General features: G+C 43.1%; 1 protein-coding gene across 4 annotated transcripts in view; it reads right to left on the bottom strand.

Moving 5' to 3' along the window:
• Window positions 1-18,604, bottom strand: part of LOC148026362 (DExH-box ATP-dependent RNA helicase DExH3-like) — a 133,488-nt gene extending 114,884 nt beyond the window's left edge. For 3 of the 4 annotated variants that reach the window (XR_015692826.1, XR_015692827.1, XM_087690797.1), the window contains exon 1: window positions 18,289-18,604. Coding sequence is in view for 2 of the 4 variants with exons in the window: in XM_087690797.1 (XP_087546923.1) it covers window positions 18,289-18,450 (162 nt within the window). In the remaining 2 variants the exon portion in view is untranslated. The remainder of the gene's footprint in view (window positions 1-18,288) is intronic. The other variant, XM_087690795.1, reaches the window with a different exon arrangement.
• Window positions 18,605-23,691: the final 5,087 nt, after the last annotated feature.

Here is a 23,691-nt window from a genome sequence, read left to right as displayed (position 1 = left end):
GCTACCGCTTGAAAGGCCAAAAAATCATATTATAGATCTTATTCCTGAAAGTAGCCCACCTAATAAGCCACCATACAAAGTCAATGCAGCCCTACAAGAGGAGATTATAAGTCAGGAAAATGAGCTGTTAGAAAAAGAGCTGATTCACCGTAGCTCATCTCCTTTTTGTTCTCCAGTGCTTTTGGTGCAGGAAAAGGATGGTCCATGGCATATGTGCCTTGATTATCATGCTTTGAACAAGATCACAATAAAGAATCGCTTTCCAATTCCTTGAATCAATGATGTTATGGATAGATTGCAAGGGGTAGCCATATTCCATATAGATTTGAAAAGTGGGTATCATTAGACACGCATTAGACCAAAAGATGTGCCTAAGACAGCTTTTAGGATATCTTTTGGATTGTATGAGTTTCTTGTTATGCCTTTTGGACTTGCGAATACTCCTGCCACTTTTAATTGGATGATGGATCATATCTTCAAGCCACATAGAGGATTTGTGGGCACTTTCTTTGATGATATGATTGTCTATTCAAAGAATGAGGCAAAGCATAGAAAACAATTGGACATTGTGTTCAATAAACTACGTGAGCATAGGCTAGTTATCAATGACGAGAAAAGTGATTTCTTCTTGCATGAAATCCACTTTTTGGGACATATTGTATCGGTTGATGGTATTCACATGGACCCTGCAAAGGTTGAGGCAATATGATCATGGCCACTTTTGAAAAATGTGCATGAGATCCACAACTTCTTGGGTTTATGTTCTTACTACAGGAAGTATGTACACGGATTTATTGAAATCGCATCTCCATTGCATGCCTTGCAGAAGAAAGATGTCCCATTTAGATGGACAGCACAGGAAATTTCAGCATTTGAAAAGTTGATGGAAAAGATGACTTCAGATCATGTGCTTGTGTTGCCCGATCTAAGGAAGTCATTCAAAGTTCAATGTGATGCATGTGGTAACAGCATTGGGGTCGTTTTTATATAGGACGGCCGAGTTGTAGCTTATGAGAGTCGAATTCTCCATGGTGCAAAAAATAATTTGCAAGTCTATGAGAAGGAGCTCTTGATAGTAATTCATGCACTTTCTACGTGGAAACATTATTTATTGGGGGCTGATTTTACAGTGCAAATAGAAAGATTTGTTGGGGGCTGACTTTGAGGTACTTTCTCACACTAACAAAGTTGTCAAAGAAGCAAATGAGATGGGCAAATTTTCTCTCTATGTTTCATTTTTAGATTGTATATATTGATGGTAAAAAGAATGTTGTGGCTAATGGACTATCACATAAACCACAAATTTCAGCTGTCAACATGGTTTATCACACTAAGTTGGATGAGATGAAAGAGCAATGTGTTGCTGATTCGGACTTTATTAATGTTTATGATCAGGTTTACAATGGCCAAAGGCATGAACACTTTGTGCTAAGAGATGGATTTCTGATGATGTATAAATGACTGTGTCACAAAGCAGTTAAGGCCTAGAGTTATCAATCACTGAAAGCCATGTTCTTCCATATGCAGGACACAGAGGTATTGATGCCACGATCAAGGCAGTGGAGCATTTCTTTTATTGGCTAGCTTTGAGGCATGATGTAGAACAATTTGTTAAGACATGCATCGTATGCCAGAAGGTAAAGCATGAAAGGCAAAATATGTCGGGTTTGTTGCAACCCTTGCCTATTCCAGATAGGCTTGGGCAGAGCATTGCAATGGACTTTATTTTTGAGCTTCTTAAGATACCTACAGGGAATGATGGAATATGAACTATCATTTGCAGGTTTAGCAAACAAGCCAATTTCATTCCGATGAGGAAGAAAATAAAGACTGATCATACAGCTCCTGGCACGATTGTTTTTGCAACACATCTTTAAGTATCATGGTATGCCAGAGTTGATCATTAGCGATCGAGATCCCTCAATGACCAGTTTATTTGGAAGGGGTTGTTTGAGAATATAGGTACCACACTGAAATTCTCATCGTCCTTCCATCCACAGATAAATGGTCAGTCTGAGGAAGCAAATTCCACAATGTTAGATCTTTTGAGGTGCTATGTTTCAAACCACAAGACACAATGGCAGCAGTATTTGCCCTTGATTGAGTTTGCTTACAACAACACAGTGCATAGTTCTACCAGAAAAGCTCCATTTGAGGTGGATGAGGATGGCAAGAAGATACCACCTATTCTGCAAACTAAGGAAGAGATCTTTGAGGCTGATCGTTATGTGGAAAAATTGGATGCAGCCTATCCAAAAATAAAATATGCACTTCAGAGATCGCAAAAAAAGCAAAAGAGGGTAGCTAATCGCCACTGACGTGCTTTGCAGATTGCAGAGGGTGATTATATATTGCTGCGTTTTGAAAAGGCAAGGCTGAAAAAGATGAAAGGAAGAGACAGATTGTATTAGAAGTAAAGTATGAGATACTATGGGCCCTTCCGAGTGTTGGAGAAGATCAAAGATGTGGCATATTGGCTGAAATTACCTCCACATTGTTGGGATAAAGGCCCGTTTGACCTCCGTATAAAATACACGCACATTATTTAACTGTACATGTGAATGCACCCTTACGTGCCCTAAGTATAAATACATTTTATTCTTTGTGTACCAACACATTGTTGATACACTCACATCTAATCGTACTTCACTCCCCCTCTCTGACTCTCCCTCTCTGACCCTCTCTAGTTGTCACTCTCACTCCTCGAACTATTGCATCCAACTAAGCTCTCCAACAACTGGTATCAGAGCTTGAGGTTCTGTGCACGCTTCCCCAGTCAACAAACGTCAACAAGCGAACAATCCAGGCGGTAGTCGAGAGACCAGGCGGTTGGTCCAACGTCACGGACCTCAAATGTGCAACGTGACCAGGACAATCCAAGCGATGTACATGACGACAAGGGACCAGGCATACATGCGATGAGACAATGCGACGTCACCAGCCAGTCAGGCACAAGCAAACAAAGCGAGCAGCTGACGAGCGCCACGCAACAGAACGCCGCAAGTCCCATCACACGACCCGCCTAATGGGTCAATGGACCCGTCATTCCTTTTATCAAAAACCATTATTTTCTTTAAAATCCCTTTTGAAATTCCTTTCTCTAACTGAGGTTCATACACTAGAGACACAGATCTCAGATGTGTGCAAAATCGAGTCCGAAAATTTGGGGCTTTTCCCAGGTTTGATCTCGTCCATGCCTGGCAGTGACACTCACGTCAGAAATTACAGATATTGCGTGTGGTGATCTCAATTAAATTTTTACCAAATTTTTCAGAATTTCGCTCTTTTGAGTAAAATTTCTTGACATTGGATCCTAGAAAATTGGGGCTTTTTATGTATTGATAAAATTTTGCTCGGCTAGGTCAGATTGGCTGACATTTATGCACTTTTGGACCTGAAATTTTGGGGCTTTGTGCAGAATTTTGTAAATTTCTGCATTTTTTGCCCATGTGGTGGCTGGTTCATGTACAAACAACAAAGATTTATTTTTGGTTGAGGAAGAAAAGCAGTGTGTTTGCTTGTTCAGCTTGTGCTTTTGCATTTCAAGGGCAGTCACTCTTGTGTTCGTGATAAAATGACTGCAACTTCTTCCAATTAAGACATCAAGAGTTTGATGAAATCAAACAGTTTGATGGTCATGGCTTTGACCTTTGGAAAGACCGTATGCACGGCATATTGTTCCTAAAGGATTGTGAAGATGCTTTGCAGGAAGATAAACCCGCACTAATGTCTGATGCAGATTGGGCTAGAGTCAACAAAAAGGTTGTGGCTTACATTAACATGGATGTCACTGATGACATCTTGACAGACATCAAGGGTTTAGATATTGGTTATGCAATATGGGAGAAGCTGAAAACTGCCTATGAGATCACCACACCTATGAATTAGGTGCATTTAATGCTTAAGTTGGTGAATATGCAACTGGATGAGTCAAAGCCTGCAGCTGAGAACTTGAGTGCATTTACAGGGATTTTAAATCAGCTCAAAGATCCAAATTTGGACTTTGATTGAGAGCAATCTTTTTTATCATGACAGTGCCTGACTCTTGGGAAACCTTGGTGGTTTCTCTCAACAATAACCCCAATCTCTCATATGATGGGGTGAGAGGCTCAATCTTGAATGAAGAAATTAGACGTGTGTTAAGTAGAGAAGGCAGCAACTCAGCTTATAATGTAAGAGGCAGGGTTGAAAAGAAAAGTGCAAATGCAGGACAGAGAAACAAGAGCAAGAGCAAAGGAAAGGAAAAGAGTGACATTACTTGCTATCACTGTGGTCGCAAGGGCCACAAGAAATCTGATTGCAGGTATTACAAGAAGGAACAAGAGAGAAAGAAGAATGCAGGAGATAAAAAGGAGGAGGAGGATAAGACAGATGTATCTGAGGCAGCCAAAGGCAAGGAAAAGGTCAATGTGGTCTCCAATGTGGTCATAGAGGAGCTTTCGGATACAGAGGCTGATGTATTATGTGCAGTTGATTACAATGCCCTTGTATATTACATGCAGGATATGCAGATTACCAAGGCTTATGTGATTGATGCACTTTTGTCAGTTGATGATGGTGTCACTCAAACTTGGATTGTAGACTCTAGTGCCTCTTTCCATGTAACTCGTTGCTTGGAGTGTTTTGCTATGTTCAATGCACGCAGTTATGGAAGGGTGTATCTTGGAAATAACCATGCTTGCAGCATTGATGGGATTGGCATTGTACACTAGTCTTTAGACAATGGGCAAGAGCTTGTGTTGAAAGATGTCAGATATGTGTCTGGCATTAAAAAGAGTCTACTATTTGTTGGTCAGCTTGACTTGCAAGGTTACACTACACTGTTTGGTGGTGGTTTGTGAAAAGTGAAAAAGGGTTCCAACCTAATTGCAAAAGGAACCAAGAAGGGCACTTTATATTGTTTGCATTGTAAAGCTTTCAATGGCAAGTTTCTTGCAGTTGCTGAAATTTGCAATCACTTGGAGTTATGGCATAAGAGATTAGGCCATATGAGCCAGAAAGCACTTGATGTCCTTACCTCTCTGAAGAGGATTGATGGAAAAGGGTCTAAACTTGACTTTTGTAATGAGTATCCATTTGGAAAGCAAATAAAATTTTCATTATGCCCGTGAAATCGTTGGGTGGTGCTGCATATTTTGTCTCCTTTATTGATGATTATTCCAAAAAGATTTGGGTATGCCTGTTGAAAAAGAAAAGTGAAGTATTTGCTGTCTTTAAAACTTTTCATGCATTTGTGACCACTCAGACATGTAGAAAGGTGAAATGCTTGAGAACTGAAAATGGGAGTGAGTTCACATCTATCCAATTCAAGTCCTTTTGTGACTTACATGGTATTAAGAGGGAGCTTACAGCCCTTCTTCAAATGGGGTGGCTAAAAGATATAATAGGACTTTATGTTCTCCCTCATGAATTTTAGGGAGAGGCATTCAAAACCGCGGTTCACATTTGCAACCGCTCTCCAAACAAGTCCTTAAATAATGGCATCCTTGAGGAGGTTTGGTCTGGTAAATCGGCCTTATATGACCATTTACGCATATTTGGCTGTGATACTTTTGTGCATGTTCAAGATGAGCTAAGGAACAAACTTGACCCAAAATCCACCAAAGGCATCTTCATGGGCTATGGTGATGAGGATGAATTTGGCTACAAAGTGTGGTTACCTCAGTCCAAGAAATTATCCGCAGCCGTAATGTTGTGTTTAATGAGGTAAAATTGTTGAAAGGTACTTTAGCCTCAAATGAAGATATGAAAAAGGTCAAATTTCAAAGTTTGCAACCACCTATTACTTCAGAAAATGAGCCTCATGGTGTTGTACCACAAGCTGAAACTGATTATCAGCTCGTTATTTTGAAGCCAGATGATGATGGACAGCAAATAGGAGAACAAGGAGGTCATGGACAGCAAGATAGACTTGCTGATTATGAAAATGCAGGTGCTGGTAATGAAAATAAAGGTGTTGTACAGCATGAACAGCATGCTGAAAATGGCTTACAGCAGCCAATAAATGCTAAAAATAACATACCTCCAGATGTAGGCCCAATTCTTGAAAATGTTGATCATTGGGTACGCACGTCTACACGCATAAGAAGGTAACCACATAGGTTTGACTCCTCCTTGCATTATGTGATGCTTACAGATAAGGGTGAGCCTCTTACATACAAAGAGGCCAAGTCATGCGAATTCGGCAATAAGTGGGAGCTAGCTATGCAGGAAGAGATTAAATCTCTATATGCAAATGATACTTGGGATCTTATGTCGTTGCCCAAAGGAAGAAATTCTTTTTCAAACAAATGGGTGTACAAAGTAAAGATAGTTGATGGGAAACCTAAGTACAAGGCAAGACTGGTTGCCAAAGAGTATGCACAGAAGGAAGGGATTGACTTCCAAGAGGTCTTCTCACCTGTTGTGAAGATGACCACTCTACGTGTGCTTTTTGCTCCCACTGCTCTATTAGACTTAGAGCTGTACCAAATGGATATAAAAATAGCTTTCTTGCATGGTGACATTGACGAGGAAATTTACATGAAACAGCCCAAGGACTTTGTAGTTCCTAGAAAAGAACAGATGGTGTGTAAACTGAAACGCAGCCTATATGGGCTAAAGCAAGCACCACGGCAGTGGTACAAAAAGTTTGACACTTTTATGCTATCTCATGGGTTTACACGCAGCCATGCAAATCATTGCTTGTACATGAAAAAGGATACAGATGACAGCCCCATCATACTTGTTTTGTATGTGGATGATATGTTGCTAGCTAGGAAAAGAAAGACTAGCTTGGATGCTCTCAAAAATCAGCTGAAATCAGCCTTCTCCATGAAAGATTTGGGGAATGCAAAGCATATTTTGGGCACAAGGATTCATAGAGATAGAATGTAGAAATTGCTGTTTTTATCTCAAGAAAAGTACATTGAAAAGGTACTGGACATATTTAACATGGCTGAAGCTAAGCCTTTTGGGGTACCCTTACCTCCTTATCTTAAGCTTAGTAAAGCCAACAGCCCAAAAGATGACATAGAAGTAAATGCTATGAAGAGAGTCCCTTATGCATCAGCTTATGGCTCTCTTATGCCCTCCTTAGAGAAGATTAGTACACTTGCACTATCTATGTCCTCCTTAGGGAAGATTACTACACTTGCACTATCTATGTCAGTAGAGATCTCTATATAGATGCATGTTTACTTCATAAGCGTATTACAAACTTGTATATCATGAATCCCAATTGTTAATAACATTGACTTGCTATCTTTATCAATTACTAGGCACTTTGGTCTAGTTTCTCCTTGCACTTGCGCCGATATTCTCAAAGAACTGCTATTCTTCGATGCTTCACATCGAGATTCGAAGGCGCATTTCCAGAGTGTTGTGAATCTGGCTAAGAATGCCATATATCATTCACGCACAAAGCATATAGATATGCAATATCACTTTATCAGACAGATTCTAGAAGATGGTCTAATCACATTGACCAAGATCAAAAGACAGGACAACCCTACAGATGTTCTCACTAAAAGTCTAAGCAAAGCTCAACACGAGCATTGCATATGACTAGTGGGAGTTGGTTAGAGGTTCAATTCGAACCTGTAAGTGGGAGGTTGTTGCGATAAAGGCCCATTTGACCTCCATGTAAAGTACACGCACATTATTTAACTGTACATGTGAATGCTGTTAGCCTGCTCTTTTATCATTCTCAGTCTGTCATCTCCTGGTTGTGAGCTCCTGTCAGAGTCTAACAGGAGACAGAGGAGCTCTGTCAGTCTATTAGTTGCTGTTTTTGTCAGTCTTCAGCCTTCGGGAGACACACAGCCCATACTCAGTCTGTCATTCTCAGTCTGTCATCTCCTGGTTGTGAGCTCCTGTCAGAGTCTGACAGGAGACAGAGGAGCTCTGTCAGTCTATTAGTTGCTGTTTTTGTCAGTCTTCAGCCTTCGGGAGACACACAGCCCATACTGGGCTGTTTTTGTGCAGTCGGCCCAGTTTTCTGGGCAGGTCGGCCAGATCTGGCCAAAGTCGGCCAGATCTGGCTGGTCGGCCAAATCTGGCCAGGTCGGCCAGTTTACTGGCCCGGGGCTATATATAGCAGCCCCCGTCATTCCCAGCATTGTATTCTGCAGGTTCAGCACTGTCTCCGTCGTCTCCCGCTCCGGCATTGGTGCTGCCATTGCCTTCAGTCTGTTCTGGTGCCCTCACTGATGCTCCGGGCTGCGTGCAGGGACTGCTCTGTCCATTTCAGTGTATTCAGCATTCATCTCAGTCAGTGCAGACTTTCTTCCTTCATTCCCTGCTTTCTCTCTCCTCTCCTCTGTGTTCCTGTTCTTCTTCCGTTGCGCACTTTCACATGGTATCATCGCCTGATTGAGAGCACGGAGGACATGCCCTCTGGAGAGAGATACCTCACTGCTGCTGTTGTATCATCGCCTGGTATCATCGCCTGATTGAGAGCACGGAGGACATGCCCTCTGGAGAGAGATACCTCCCAGCATTGTATTCTGCAGGTTCAGCACTGTCTCCGTCGTCTCCCGCTCCGGCATTGGTGCTGCCATTGCCTTCAGTCTGTTCTGGTGCCCTCACTGATGCTCCGGGCTGCGTGCAGGGACTGCTCTGTCCATTTCAGTGTATTCAGCATTCATCTCAGTCAGTGCAGACTTTCTTCCTTCATTCCCTGCTTTCTCTCTCCTCTCCTCTGTGTTCCTGTTCTTCTTCCGTTGCGCACTTTCACATGGTATCATCGCCTGATTGAGAGCACGGAGGACATGCCCTCTGGAGAGAGATACCTCACTGCTGCTGTCATCTGATCAGCAACTGCCCAGGCGAATCTTCTGGAGGCTTTTCAGCCTGCGTTTTCTGTACACGCTGACTACAGAGGCTGCCACCTCATCCAGCAACACAACAAACCAGCGTTTTCCACCAGGCGGCACATTTCCTGCTGGCGACTCATTTCCTGGCTGTTTCCTGGTGCTGGTGGTCTCTTTTCAGGTGATCGTCATCAGTTATCTTTGCGTTTTGCAGATCCAGGTGTTTGTAGGCATTCTCAGCCTATGTCTTGGTGGTTGGTGACCACACTGCTGGTCATATTTCGACATCGGCACAACTTTCTTTGGTATTTTGTAGATTGGAAGATGTCTTACCAGTTTTCAGGCTTTGATGACTCAAAGGATGAACTTCTTTCTCATCATTCCTCTGAGCGGAGGCGGGATTATCACGAGGTTCGACGTCGGGAAGAACCTCCTCGCACTCGTCCTTCTTCAGTCCATGCATCTCAGAGGGTTCCATCTACCGCGAAGGTATCTTCCGTGAAGACTGCTTCAGATGTGCGGATGCCTTCCTTGATTCCCTCTATTCAGGTGCCGATTCTCCCTTCCTTTCCGAAGGAAGATAAGTTGGATGGTTCCAACTACTCCCTCTGGTCGTGCAAGGTGGCCTGCATCCTAGATACATTTGACCTTTGGGAGCTTGTTTCTTCACCCATCGACCGTCCCCCCCCCGGATTCATCCGATGGCACCTCTATGGACCGTGCAACCTTATGGGATAGGCTCAACTCTCGGGCCCGTTCCTTTCTTTTTATGAGTCTACATGATTCCGTTCTTGTACATGTTCACAGGTTACAGACCGCGGCGGAAGTGTGGAAGAAGCTTGCGTCTTTGTATCAGCACAAGACGTTTGCCCACAAGATTTCCTTGGAGAAGAAGTTGCGGATGCTCAGTCTTGATGATTCTCTTTCCATGAAGGAGCACATCACGAAGATGGAGGATATGCGAGGCGAGTTAGCCTCTCTTGGTCGTATGATATCGTCTGAGGATATGGCGATGATTCTGTTGACTCAGCTGCCATCACCCCGTTATGATGTCTTCTATACCAGCCTCATCACCTCGAGGACCCGTGAGACACTCCTATAGGAGGAGCTTTCCCTGCTTGTCTTGGAGCATGACGAGCGACTCAAAGAGGTGGGAGCCAGTGGCTCCACCAAGGCATTTACGGCCGGTACAGGTGGCAGCAAGAAGAAAAAACAAAAGAAGGACAAGGCCAAGGACAAGAAGGAGGAGGACAAGAAGGATGCGAAGGAGAAGAAGCCCAAATGTCCCCATTGTGGGAAGGGCACTCATCCCGAGGAGAAGTGTTGGCAAAAGTATCCCCATTTGAAGCCTAAGGAGAAGGACTCGAAGGCGGCCCCAGCCACAACAGAATCTGCGTTTGTGCATGTCTTTGTTGAGGAGGATACAGCCCTAGCTTCTACCACTCAGGAGAAGCCTTGGCTCGTCGACAGTGGAGCATCTTCACATATGACCTTCCGCCAGGATTGGCTTCAGGATCTTCGTTCCAGAGGGGGTACAGTCACCATAGGTGACAATTCTACAGTCCCTGTTCGAGGCGTAGGGACTTTACCTATGTTTTCTGACAGGTGGTCTTCCTCCGCCAAAATTCTCTATGTTCCTGATTTGGGTTTTAACCTATTATCTGTGCATGGCCTTACTCAGCTCGGTACCCGAGTCATTTTTACACAGGATGCAGTCACAGTGGAGGATGCTTCTACAGGTGATGCTCTTTGGACAGGTACACAGGAGGGTGGGCTTTATACGCTCACAGCCTTGGCTGCGAGGACTTCCCATGAGCTTGGGCTGCTTTGGCATGCTCGGTATGGTCATTTGAACCTCGATTCTCTTTGGCGGGCTTCTCGGAGGAAGATGGTGGAGGAACTTCCAGATTTCCCTCCTCTTCACACTTTGTGCCCTAGCTACTTGAGGGGCAAGCAGCATAGGCAGCCTCACCCTCACGTTGCCTCTAGGAGGGCTACTTCTCCGCTTGAGTTGGTTCACACCGACCTTTGCGGACCTATGGGCACGGCCTCCCTTGGGAAGGCCAGGTATTTGATGCTGATTGTGGACGACTTTAGTCGTTATGTGTGGCCTTATTTCTTGGAGTACAAGAGCGAGGTGTACTCCCATTTCTGTGTGAGTGGCAGGTGTTTGTAGAGACTCAAACAACTTCCAAGGTTCGTGGCGTTCGAGCTGATCACGGTGGCGAGTTCACTTCTCTCCTTTTCTCTCAGTTTTGCAGGGATCATGGTATTCGGGTGGAGTATTCACATCCGAACACACCATCTGAGAATGGTGTGGTGGAGCGTGCGAATCGGACCATGGTGGAGATGGCCCGATCTATGCTGGAGCATAGGAGTCTTCCTCATTTCCTTTGGGGTGACTTCGGCTTTACAGGACATGACTCCTTATGAGGCTTTCTTTGGAAAGAAGCCTTCCTTGTCCCATTTTCGCATCTTTGGGTGTGATGCTTTTGTCCATGTGGACAAGAAGAAGAGGAAGACGAAGTTCGACTCTAAGTCGCGCAAGCTTATCTTCGTGGGTTATAGCACGACCACGAAGGGATATCGGCTCTACGACCCTACGACACGGAAGGTTGAGGTGAGCAGGGATGTGATCTTTGATGAGGCTTCGGCCTCTGAGGATCCGATTAATGGTTCCATTACAGGTGCTTCTTCGTCATCGACGGACCCCCCCCCCCCCCCACCTTCTCTTCCTTCCAGGATACCCCTTAGCACCCCCCCGATTCCTCCTTCGGCTACCCTTTCCCCTTTGGTGGATGTGCCTCCGTCTTCTACGAGCTCTTCCACCTCCACTTCGGGATCTTCACGGGATACACAGCCTTCTTCCGATGCAGAGGATCTACCTTCATTTGGTGAGGGGGAGTCCCTCTCCGATTTGGGTGCTTTGCAGGTTCCGGAGACCCCCCGGTCTCCCTCGCAGCAGCAAGAGTCTCTCAGGATTCCCTTATGGTATCGCCGCCTCATGCAGGACTCAAGTGTTACACACTTTCCTGCTTCTTCTACAGGTCCACGACGCTCAGCTCGTTTACCGGCCCAGCGGGATAGTTCACTATGTGTGAACTATGCTCTTATGTCACAAATTCTTCAGGATTCCGAGCCTTCCACTGTGGAGGAGGCTCTTGCACAGGATATTTGGAGACAGGCTATGCAGGCCGAGCTCGATTCCATCGAGCGAAACCATACTTGGGAGCTTGTTCCTCGTCCCGAGAAGCAGAAGGTGATAGGTGTGAAATGGGTCTTTAAGACCAAGTATCTTGCAGATGGCTCCTTGGACAAGCATAAGGCTAGGCTTGTTGCCAAGGGTTTTGCACAGCGCGCAGGCTTGGACTACTTCGAGACTTTTGCTCCTACAGCTAGGATGTCCACCATTCGAGTTCTTTTGGCTCTTTCCGCTCACCACCGTTGGCCTGTTTATCAGATGGACGTCAAGTCTACTTTTCTGAATGGCGTCCTTGAGGAGGAGATTTATGTTACACAGCCTCCTGGTTTTCTTGTGCAGGGAAAGGAGGATCATGTCTACAGGCTGTGGAAGGCTCTTTATGGCCTGAAGCAGGCTCCTCGTGCTTGGTACCAGAGGATTGACCGCTTCTTTCTACAGAGTGGCTTTGCGCACTCCGCCCATGATCCCAATCTCTACTTACGGGTTGTGGATTCCCTTTCTGTTTTCCTTATCTTGTATGTGGATGATCTTATCATTACAGGGAGCGACACTCAGCAGGTGGAGCATACTCGGTCCATTCTTCAGCAGAGTTTGACATGACGGATCTAGGGATCCTTCACTTCTTTCTAGGACTGGAGATCTATCAAATGGCACAGGGCATCTTTATCTCGCAGCACAGGTATATCTCCGAGCTTCTTTCGGAGTTTGATATGGTTGCATGTCGGCCTATCTCATGCCCCATGGACCCAGAGTCCAAGCTTTTGACAGATGGAGTCCCCCTTACAGATGCCACTCATTACAGGTGCCTTGTCGGCTCTCTCATCTGGCTGCTTCACACTCGGCCGGATATCTCTTTTGTGGTGGCTTTATTGTCTTCTTTTATGAAGACTCCTACACAGGATCACTGGCAGGCAGCCTTGCGGGTTCTTCGCTATTTACAGGGGACTCGATCCTTCGGGATCATGTATGGAGATGGGATTACCCTTTCTGGATGGAGTGATTCTGATTGGGCAGGTGATGTGGATTCGAGACGATCCACTACAGGTTATGCTTTCACCCTTGGATCCGGTGCTGTCTCTTGGAGCAGCAAGAAGCAGCCTACTGTGGCACTTTCTTCTACAGAGGCTGGTATCGAGCCCTATGTTCGACCGCTATGGAGGCAGTTTGGCTCCGTCGCTTACTAGCGGAGATTGGCTTTTCCCAGACCGGACCTACGGAGCTGCGCGTGGATAACCAGAGTGCTCTTGCTCTGGCCAAGAACCCGGTGTTTCATGCTCGCACGAAGCACATTGAGGTTCAGTATCACTATGTTCGAGAGCGGATCGTGGATTCGGAGCTGGTGGTGGTCTATTGTCCTACGGCAGCCAATGCAGCTGATCTCTTTACGAAGCCTTTGCCTCAGGCTTCTTTGCTTCATCACATGCGGTTCTTGGGTCTTCAGACCCTCCCAAGATCTGAGAGGGGGTGTTAGCCTGCTCTTTTATCATTCTCAGTCTGTCATCTCCTGGTTGTGAGCTCCTGTCAGAGTCTGACAGGAGACAGAGGAGCTCTGTCAGTCTATTAGTTGCTGTTTTTGTCAGTCTTCAGCCTTCGGGAGACACACAGCCCATACTGGGCTGTTTTTGTGCAGTCGGCCCAGTTTTCTGGGCAGGTCGGCCAGGTCTGGCCAAAGTCGGCCAGATCTGGCTGGTCGGCCAAATCTGGCCAGGTCGGCCAGATTTGGTAGGTCGGTCAGTTTACTGGCCTGGGGCTATATATAGCAGCCCCCCAGTCATTCCCAGCATTGTATTCTGCAGGTTCAGCACTGTCTCCGTCGTCTCCCGCTCCGGCATTGGTGCTGCCATTGCCTTCAATCTGTTCTGGTGCCCTCACTGACGCTCCGGGTTGCGTGCAGGGACTACTTTGTCCATATCAGTGTATTCAGCATTCATCTCAGTCGGTGCAGACTTTCTTCCTTCATTCCCTGCTTTCTCTCTCCTCTCCTCTGTGTTCGTGTTCTTCCGTTGCGCACTCTCACAAATGCAACCTTACGTGCCCTAAGTATAAATACATTTTATTCTTTGTGTACTAACACATTGTTGATACACTTAAATCTGATCATACTTCACTCTCCCTCTCTGACTCTCTCCAACCGTCACTCTCACTCCTCGAACTACTACATCCAGCTGAGCCCTTCAACACACATTGGCGGATACACAATACCTTTCATATCAGTTTATTGAGGCCTTTTCATGGTGATGTGCCAAAGGATATGTCTGCTGAAATTCAGCCTGAGGTTGAGGAGTTGCATGAGATTTTGGACCCGAGTAGATTTTGGCGCATAAGGAAAGAAAGGTCAAAGGTAAAGTTTCTAGGAGATATTTGGTGAAATTTAACTTGGTAGACCATCCTCAATTGTTGCAGCTTTACCTAGATGCCTTTCAGTTAGAGCCGACTTTAGTTCGGGCTCTGACGTTCAGTAGAGTAAGGGTCCAAAGTATTGCCTGATGCTCGAGGGCAAGGTAGCACTTCCACTCCTCCAGTTATGGACAGCTCTCGTATGTAGTGGATCTCAGATGTATTCAGCATGCATCCAAGGTACTACATTGACAGTATGTTTGCCATGAGGTCACTACTTAGTGTACTAGTCACTATGAGATGTATGCAAATGAGTATGAGTTTCACCCAGGCACTAAAACTATACTTTTGCATCAACTTATGATCAATTTGGCATTAATTTTGCCTCAATTTTGAGACAAAAATTCTGATCTGTTTCAGCTCAGTTTTTTATCAGCTTGATAACCATTTATGGTCCCTTTTGGGATCAGTTTTTGCATTGATTGCTGGTCAATTTTTGCAATGAGTGTGTGATCAATTTGGGGTCGCATTTGCAACAGTTTGTGATCAATTCTCAGATCAACCAAGTGATCAGTTTACAATTAAATTATGCTCAATTTTAAATGGTTTACATCCAGTTCCATGGACAACACCATATGTTATGATGCCATTAATGTTTTAGCTATGGTTTATGCTTGGTTATGCTATGCTATGGTTTGGTTTTGACAGATGAGTTAAGCTCATGAAAAATAGACATGTCACATGATAATCTAGCAATGTTTTTAATATTATTTGTAAGTCTTTTATTATATTATGTTGGCTGGTAATTTTCAGCATATGTTGGGCATATGGAATGGTTGAGCAACAGTGCGCAATGTTGTGTTAACTATGATGCCTTGTGAAAATTCCAATCTACTATTTTGCTTTTGATGCATCTGGCAATGTAATCGAGGACGATTGCAAGGATTTTAAGAGGGAGGGCTGTCATGAGGACATATATTTTTGAAACCTCACTTAACATGTGGATTAATTTTTAATCACATGGTTAAGTAAATGTTGCACATGTGAGACATAACTACGGTTAGAGTAAATTTATAAGCCCCGGACCCAAGGAAATCACAAGATGTCAAAGCCAAAAGTTGCTATAAGTTATGTTGCATACGGAATTAGTGATATGTAGTGCTAGTTGTTGGCCTAGGTCATTCATTTGGCCATAAGTCTCAGTTTTGGTGACACTAGAGAAGTGGCATTTTTAATGATACCTAATGATAATCTGATAGTCAAGGATGGCGGAGAGACACTTGGGAATGGAAGTTGCCTAGTCAATTTAACTATTGATCAGTCACATTATTTTTCAAGGCACCGAAATAATTATTAGATTAATTCTCAGTAATTAAAGACTAAAAATTAATATTTAATTATGGATAATGTTTTAAAAACCATTTGGGAAGGCTACCACTTGTCAAAATTGCCCATGTAAGATTGAAAAACGTCTTTAGAGACTGTAAGAGAGGTATTTTAGTGTATTCAGCCTACAAGAGGGAGGGAGAAGATGCTATTGGTCTGATTTGCAGCCATTGGAGGATCTTTTAAGGCAATTGGGGACAGGAGAATACCAATCAACAATAGGTGACAACATCTACAGGCTGTTGAGACAAGGCAACAGCAATAAATGACATTTTCTTCAGATTTTTGCGAAGAAAGTCTAAATTTTCTTTCCTCAACATTCTCTCTCATTTCCCAGCCTTTTTACAACCTTGCTCCGAAGATTACAGCATTGAGATCACCAGAGGCTGAGAAATTTCAGATTTCTTTGTTGTAAACCCTAATCTACAACAAAAATTCGCAATCAAATTCAGGTGGAAGGACCAACAAATCAACGAATTTGGGGCATTTTCCATCTCTATCAAAGCAGGTGAAGACTAATTGACTCATGAATCAAGGGGCAAATCAGATTGAAGACTTGCTGGTCATTTTGGACAGCACCTGCAACCTGATAGCATAACAAAAGTAGTGCAACAATGAAAGCATAGCAAGTGCTGAAATAAATTGTTGAATACAAGACAGAAGAGAAAGAAAACAAAAGAACACTGCCAAAGAAGAGAACTCAGAGATGTGCTCCCGGAAATGGAATCCATATACAACAGTGAGTCTCTAGCTCCAAGACACTAGCACCAGCTCTCTCTCTCCACAGGACATGTAGGTGGTGATGTGACTGAATGACAAGAAAGCCTAGTATATAAAGAAGAAAATAATGCCAAAATAGGAGCAGATTGGCCAACATTGAATATTGGTTAACCAGCATAAAATGCCCCAAATAAGCATCATAATAACTATAACAAAATGCCTAAATAACCTAGTTATGCCCCACATAGATCAAACTCATACCTAAGCTATCTAAACTGCTAACATTTTCTTCGTCATCGAGGCACCATTCCCTGTCGCTTGACCCTTGGTCCTTGGTATTTCTATGCAACTTACAACACCTTCGATAGTTCCTCACTATCGTCTCATAGTTGGGTTCGAGGCTTCACTCACCCATCCTCGACTAGAGTTTTTTGGAGCGATCCATTCGAGACCTCTCCATTTCCATTACCCTTTCGTCGCCTTCCACCTGATCAACTGTTTATATGGAGAGGGGATCTTGCTCCTCAATTGGCTTTCTTCATCCACGAACTACACTGGCATTGGCACTCTTCCTACCACCCTTGGATCCGCATCTCCTTTGGCTTTCCGCCACATCTAGGATCTAAGAGGGATTGTTCGCAGTCGTGTGTCTTGTGTAGTCATCTCTTGACTGTGAGCCTTAGTCTAAGTCAAATGAGGACATTAGGAGCTTTGACATTGTATTTGTTCATCATCTTATGTGTTTTAGACACTTTAGGTAGTAGAGGGCACATTAGTGCATTTCCTTTTGTGCACTTTTGGCTATTTTTTAGGGATTTGATCACATTTAGAATTTTTCCTCTTTTTTATCTATATATAGAAAACCTGCCCTTCCACTTTCATTATCCATTATCCATCATTGATCCTTTGTGATTAGCCAACCCTCCTCGTTCTCTCATCCTCTTGCTACCTCTAGCACCCACACTGACACGTAGAGCTACGTGTAGGGATTAACTATTGCATTTTTTGCATCTTCACCCATTACAATCGCATTGTTTCTTCTCTCTCCGTGTTCACGTTTCTCTTTCCATTGCCCACTCTCACTGGCTGACCCCTTGAAAAGTGGTTTGGTCGCATAAATTAGATTCATAAGGGGAAGAATGAAAGCATGTGTTCTAAAAAAAATCATCCATTTTATGGAACGAAGAGCATGACATTTACTTCATCCCATAAAAAGCTTTTGCAAGCAAAAGACCTTACTCACATGGTCCGAAAGAGTGAATCTGTGTGGCTGTCCAAGTCCTCTTTATATAAGTCTCCATTTAGAAAGGCACTTTTGACATCCATCTAATATATAGACCATCCATAGTGAGATCCTAATGCAATTAGCAAATGTGAATGATATCAACCGTGTAGTCCGTGCAAGGGTTTCTTCATAATCAATACCATGTTTTTATTATAACCATTAAAGTACTCGCTATGAATCGTCAATAATCAATGCCCATGCTCTTGGACTCAACTCAAAGGCCATGGAAACTAACCATAAACCATGAATAATGGATATAGCTCCTTTGAGAATATAGAAGAAAAACAACTATTTAAAAATGTAATATAATATATATTTATATAGTTATCAATATAAATTTATATTGGGATTAATATGTATAATTTAATATTGCACTTCTGTAGTGTTATTGCTAGATAGAGTCTAAACTGAGTATTTTTTATTCCTAATACTAAAAGTCACTGTAAGGATGTAGGGATTGTACTCAAGACGTCACTACAGCCGTTTGCTCTCTCTCTCTCACGCACACTCTCTCTCTCTCTCTCTCTCTCTCTCTCTCTCTCTCTCTCTGTGTGTGTGCGACGCACCTGTCTATCTTCGAAACCATACTCGTCGTCTGAAAATTCGTCGACGGCAGACCCAGCAAAGAAGCGCACGTACCAACCACGTTTCCAGAGTGCTTGCGACTCGCTACTGATTACGAAGCCCCCCCTTCCAATGGACCTCGTAGAAGCGAGCAATCGCTGCATTTCGAGCTCGCTTAGGGTCCAGACATGGCGCTCCCACAGGACTAACCAAGACAGACAATCATGCCCAAGGGGCAAGGGAGACGTTGGAAAACCTGCATAATCGGACTGGGAATTTGTGGACCCGGGTGTCAAAATTGATTCACGAAAAAAGTGTGAGACATTTTGCCCATACGCTTGCTATTACGAGATGTGGCTTTGAAGGTACATTGGCTATATTGTAATATTTTTATCAAGTATCTCTAATTATAAATAAAAGTATTCATATTGAGAGGTCAAAAGAGTGATATTTGAGGATGTATTATTTTAGAGTTTTACAAAATTTAAAATATATTAAAATTGCCATGGCTCAATTGTTTGACTTTGTTGATTTCATCAATAATTTAGAAAATTTCTTATCATAATGTTAAGTGGATAAAAAAGCCACTTTTTTTTTTGCAAAATTGTCTCTCAATTGCGGTGGGGTGTGTTTTCCTTTAGGGAGGTGCCATTTTATTGGCCCCTTTACCATAGCTCCCCTATGGAACTCATGACCTTGACATTGATACATTGGAATGACACACATGCTCTCTCTCTCTCTCTCTCTCTCTCTCTCTCTCTCTCTCTCTCTCTCTCTCTCTCTCTCTCTCTCTCTCTCTCTCTCTCTCTCTCTCTCTCTCAATCTAGGGAATGACTTGCTTCGCCTCTTCAAAGCAACTTCATAAATCAATGGGCCAACTAGTCTCTCAAATTAGGGAATGACTTAGTCTTTTGATGTTGCGACTTCTATGTCGATGCTATTTTGTTCCAAAGCTCCAACATAGCTTGCTTCATCTCTTTAAACCGATCATGTGTCATAAATCAATGCTTTAAAATATGTAGCACAGCATCCCATATCACATAAATCTAAAAAGAGATCACATTTAAGGGAGAATAAGATCATGCCATTGAGCCAATCACTAGCAAGCACAATGTGCTCTCATTAGCTAACTACCCAAAAAAGTAAAATATTACTGAACAATAATTGACTTTCAATTGAGGGGCAATTATCTCCTTCTAGGAGGCACTATGTTACTAGTACATCTACCCTATCATAGCCTAACTAATTTTCCAAGATAGAGCCACACACCCATAAGGAGGGAATCTTTCTTGCAAGTATTTAACAAAGAAAGTGGGGAGGAGCCATGCTAGCATTGTTCATATAAACACGTGGGATAGCTTGTAACTCAAGTGAACAATTCTTCTAAGGAGTAGATCTACCAAGTAGTAGGACCAAGTAAGCATTCGAGGGAGCAAGAACCTCAATTGTCACAAACACACCATGTGCATATAAATGAAGTAATGTATCTTATTGTGAAATGGTTCTTCTACTTTTTTCAAAGCTCTCAAAGCTTAAAAGTACATAAATTAGTTTGCTATGGGATTTTACCTCAAACTTGGATCTTCCATGTATAGATAATATTTGACTCTTCTACTTTCTTCAAAGCTCTCGAAGTTCAAAAGTACATGAATTAGTTAGCAATGTGATTTTTCCTCAAGTTTGGATCTTCCATGTATAAAAAAATACAAGCATTAAATTATGTTATTAATCAATTTTAATGATTGGCAAAAAAGTATTACTCACTAAAAGTAGCAGGTACTAAAGTCCAAACAATTAAAGAAGCTACTAGAGGCATGTGTTACTAGAAGCACCATTTTCAAAAGTTGCCAAAATAGTAGATTCCCAAAACTATAACTATTTGGAATAGTAATTACTAAACATAGTAAGTGAAGGTCACCATTCTAAAACCTTGAAACTTGAGACCTAGCATTTGGTCAACACATTACTTATTCCCTCTATCCCTCAATATTTTTTTAAAAGATCTTCACTTCTTTTTTTTTTGCCTAATATAGAGGCCTAATCCTGGGGTAAGAGATTAAGTGAAAAGTTATGTGTGAGGGAGAACTTATGAGCGAGAGCAAGGGACCAGTTAGGCAAAAGCTCTTATTCTCCTTCTTTTTCTCTTAAAGCAATGGAGTTGTTATGGATGCCAAGAAGTTGAGGTGGTAGCTTGAGGAGAAAAGCATCATTTGAATCATGAGACTATATATGAGCATTCAAGCTTTTGAACTACAATGTGGGAAGTTAAGCATATGAGTTATCTACAACATGGAATCTCTTGGTTTCTTGCTTTCACAAAGCAAGGCCTACAAATTGACAAACTAGAGCTCCGATATAGCAAGACAATAGAACAAGTTGCAAACAACCAACCCAAAGCATAAGAAGGCAAAAGAATTGTTGGTGGATGTCAGAGTAGTTAAAGTGAAGTCAAAGCTAGAATGGCTAGAATCTTTGGAAGTACTTAATCATGAACAAACTGGATTCAAACCCACGAACTTGCTTTCTACTCAAGTCCTTGCAACTATGGGATAACATGAATACGCAGAAGACTCACCTCAAGAGTCCACCTCAATGGATTTAGAGTTTGAGGCGAACACAAATACAAATCTTGGAGTCCCACCACCTAGCAAAGTTAAGAGATTAAAAAGAGACTTGCTAATATACTTGAGGAGGTAGAGATTGATTGACCAAACAAACAAATCAAGAATTTGATGAGGAAAATCAAAAGAAGCCACTTGATCTCCCTAAATGCTTCACACGATTTAAGAAAGGAGATTAGATATCGTAATGCTTAGCACCAAGTTGGAAATGAAAACTAGTGAATCCTTAGAAGGACCATCCAAGGTCAAGGAGGTGAATCTCACAAAGAACAAAACCTCATAAAACCTACCTAGCCTAAAGTCTTCAAAGTCAAAGCAATCACAATTAGTGATTTGGATAAGGATAGTAAATGAGTGGTGCCATTGGCATATCTCAACTTGTTGTTGGCAAAGAGGCTCTTGTTGATGCTCCCATTGATGAAGGCTTCAACTACAACATGCTACCCTATCAATAAATATAAGTTAATGGTGACAATAGAAATTGAGGGTATTCCCATGTTGTTATGTGTCTTGTTATAACAGGGAAGGCATCAAACATAAAATCATGTTAGGGTAGTTATTTAAGTTCCAAATGAATTGTCAAGTTGTTGGCTATGTAGAATAGCAAGTCTACTTGAGCCTTCTAGGAGAAAGGATAATTTTAAACTTTTAGCAATGGGATTCAAGCCATTGCACCCTGCTCCCCCCCCACTAATAAAGGCCACACAATCACCTATATCTACCAAATAGAAGCACGTCCTATTAGAGCAACTACTATCACCCAGGAAAGGAATCTAATTCATGTGAGCAAATCCCTAATCAACAACCCTAAATAGATCCTAGGCACCTCCAATGGTGCCCAAAAGTGTAGAAGAAAATTTCGAACACCCTAGTTGGGACATGCAAATAGCCCAAGGGACACAAACAAGGCTGTGTTTGATGATACAAATCCACCTAATGGGTGCCCAAGTCCCTCGTAGATGCAGAAGGATATTATAAGGGCAACGATTACACTTGGAGACACAAGTGAGTCCCTCTAGTCCCACAAGGTTTGTAGCCTATAGCTCATGAAAAATGGTGTAGAGTATCTTGCAAACATGCCACCTCCACCAAGGCAATGGAGACCATAGTAGATGCCAAATAGCCCTCAAGTCAATGGGGACCAAAAAATGACATACAATATCTCACAAACATGTTAGCTCCACCAAGCTTATGGGAACCGTAGTAGATGCTAAACAACCCCTACAAGTTTACCCTGCCCCTATAAGTTTTCCTCGTGTAAACCAAAGTTGACCCTTCACACTTCCCAATGACCCGTGCTCTTGCAACCCTTCACACCTCCCAATGAGCCATTCTCACGCACACACCAATAGGATACATCTAAACCCTTGAGTTGCATTACAAAGTTGGCCCCAACACTAGTGAACTAGACAATCAAACCCATGGTCTCTACCCCAAATCCACACCTTTAGAATGCCCATGAGGTTGATTGTTAACCCAAAGCCGAGAAGGCGGAAGAATGAATGAAAAAGCAGGAAGAAGATGGAAAAGGAGCAAAGACACGCAAGCGGCCTCTAAAGCTAAGCCAAGGCCAAAAGCATAATTTTAAATAAAAGGTGCCTCAAAAACTCTTGTAAAAGAGCGCCAGGCTCCCTCTTGTGCCACTTGTAAAAGAATAGACGGGTATAGGCTTAGGGCATGAAGCAAGAAGAGGATATTAGAAAAAGGGACCTTGCCACAATGGCCGGTCATGTAAAAAGGGATGGGCACCCATGGGATTTTAGGGTTTGTATATATAAAGTTCAAAAAGTGAATGGAAGCTCATTCTTTGGTGTGTGGCTAATTAGAGCTCTTCTCTTCTTCTCCTCTTCTTGCTTGTGTGTGCTCTTGAGAGAGGGAGTGTGAGAGTGTGAGGGAGTGAGTGTGTGAGAGTGAGGGATCAAGAGGGTGAAGCTCTTCGCCTTCTCCTCTTCTCTTCTTCTTCTCTTCTTTTCTTCTTCTCCTCTTCTTGCTTATGTGTGCTCTAGAGAGAGGGAGTGTGAGAGTGTGAGAGTGAGGGATCAAGAGGGTGAAGGCCTTCACCATCTCTTCTTCTATTCTCTTCTCTTTCCTTCTCTTGCGCGCGCGGCTATGATGGATAGAGCTTAGAGATGGAGGAGGCTTGAGGATGCTTGAGCTAGCATCTAGGATCGTGGAGCTACCGGTGTGTGCGAGAGAGAAGGCAACTCATATCGGCAACAAGGTAATCTCACTACACTCATAGGATCAACGACGCGTCGGCTATGTGAGAGGTATCCATTAGAGCTCGCTTGGAACACTTCAAACAATAAGCGGTCCGTGGGTCTTGGTGGTTGAGCGAGAGCTCCCACATTTTGGTTCCGTTTGCCAGGACCAACGTATTCAAGCTTGAGCACTTGCGCGCCTCGTGTCAAGCATCGAAGTAAGGGATTCATCCCCGAAATGGAGCTTGAGATAGGTAGGAAGGTTGGGTGTTTTGATCTTCGAAACGAGTAAGTATTTTGGGTTAGTTAGTTAGTTTGATGATTGAAAAATAGGGAGAAATCATTTTAGTTTGTTGCTTTTGATTCTTGTTGCATTTAGTATAGGATAGGATTAGAAAATCGAACCCGAAAAGGGTAGGGTTTACTATATTGCAAAATAGGGCATAAATCATGCAAAAAATGGCAAAAAGCTTACTTGGGATGCTTAATGTTGGCAAGTGAGTGATTGGGAGCACCAAAGCCTTACCCGGGAGGGGGTTTAAGAGCCAAGAGGCCAAGGGAGAGTTCATTTGCAACCATTGCA

Source organism: Lygodium microphyllum, chromosome 13 (assembly GCF_053477565.2).
Source record: "Lygodium microphyllum isolate KBCC chromosome 13, Lygodium_microphyllum_v1.1.10, whole genome shotgun sequence".
Taxonomy (NCBI): domain Eukaryota; kingdom Viridiplantae; phylum Streptophyta; class Polypodiopsida; order Schizaeales; family Lygodiaceae; genus Lygodium; species Lygodium microphyllum.
This window is presented reverse-complemented; position numbering and strand designations above follow the sequence as displayed.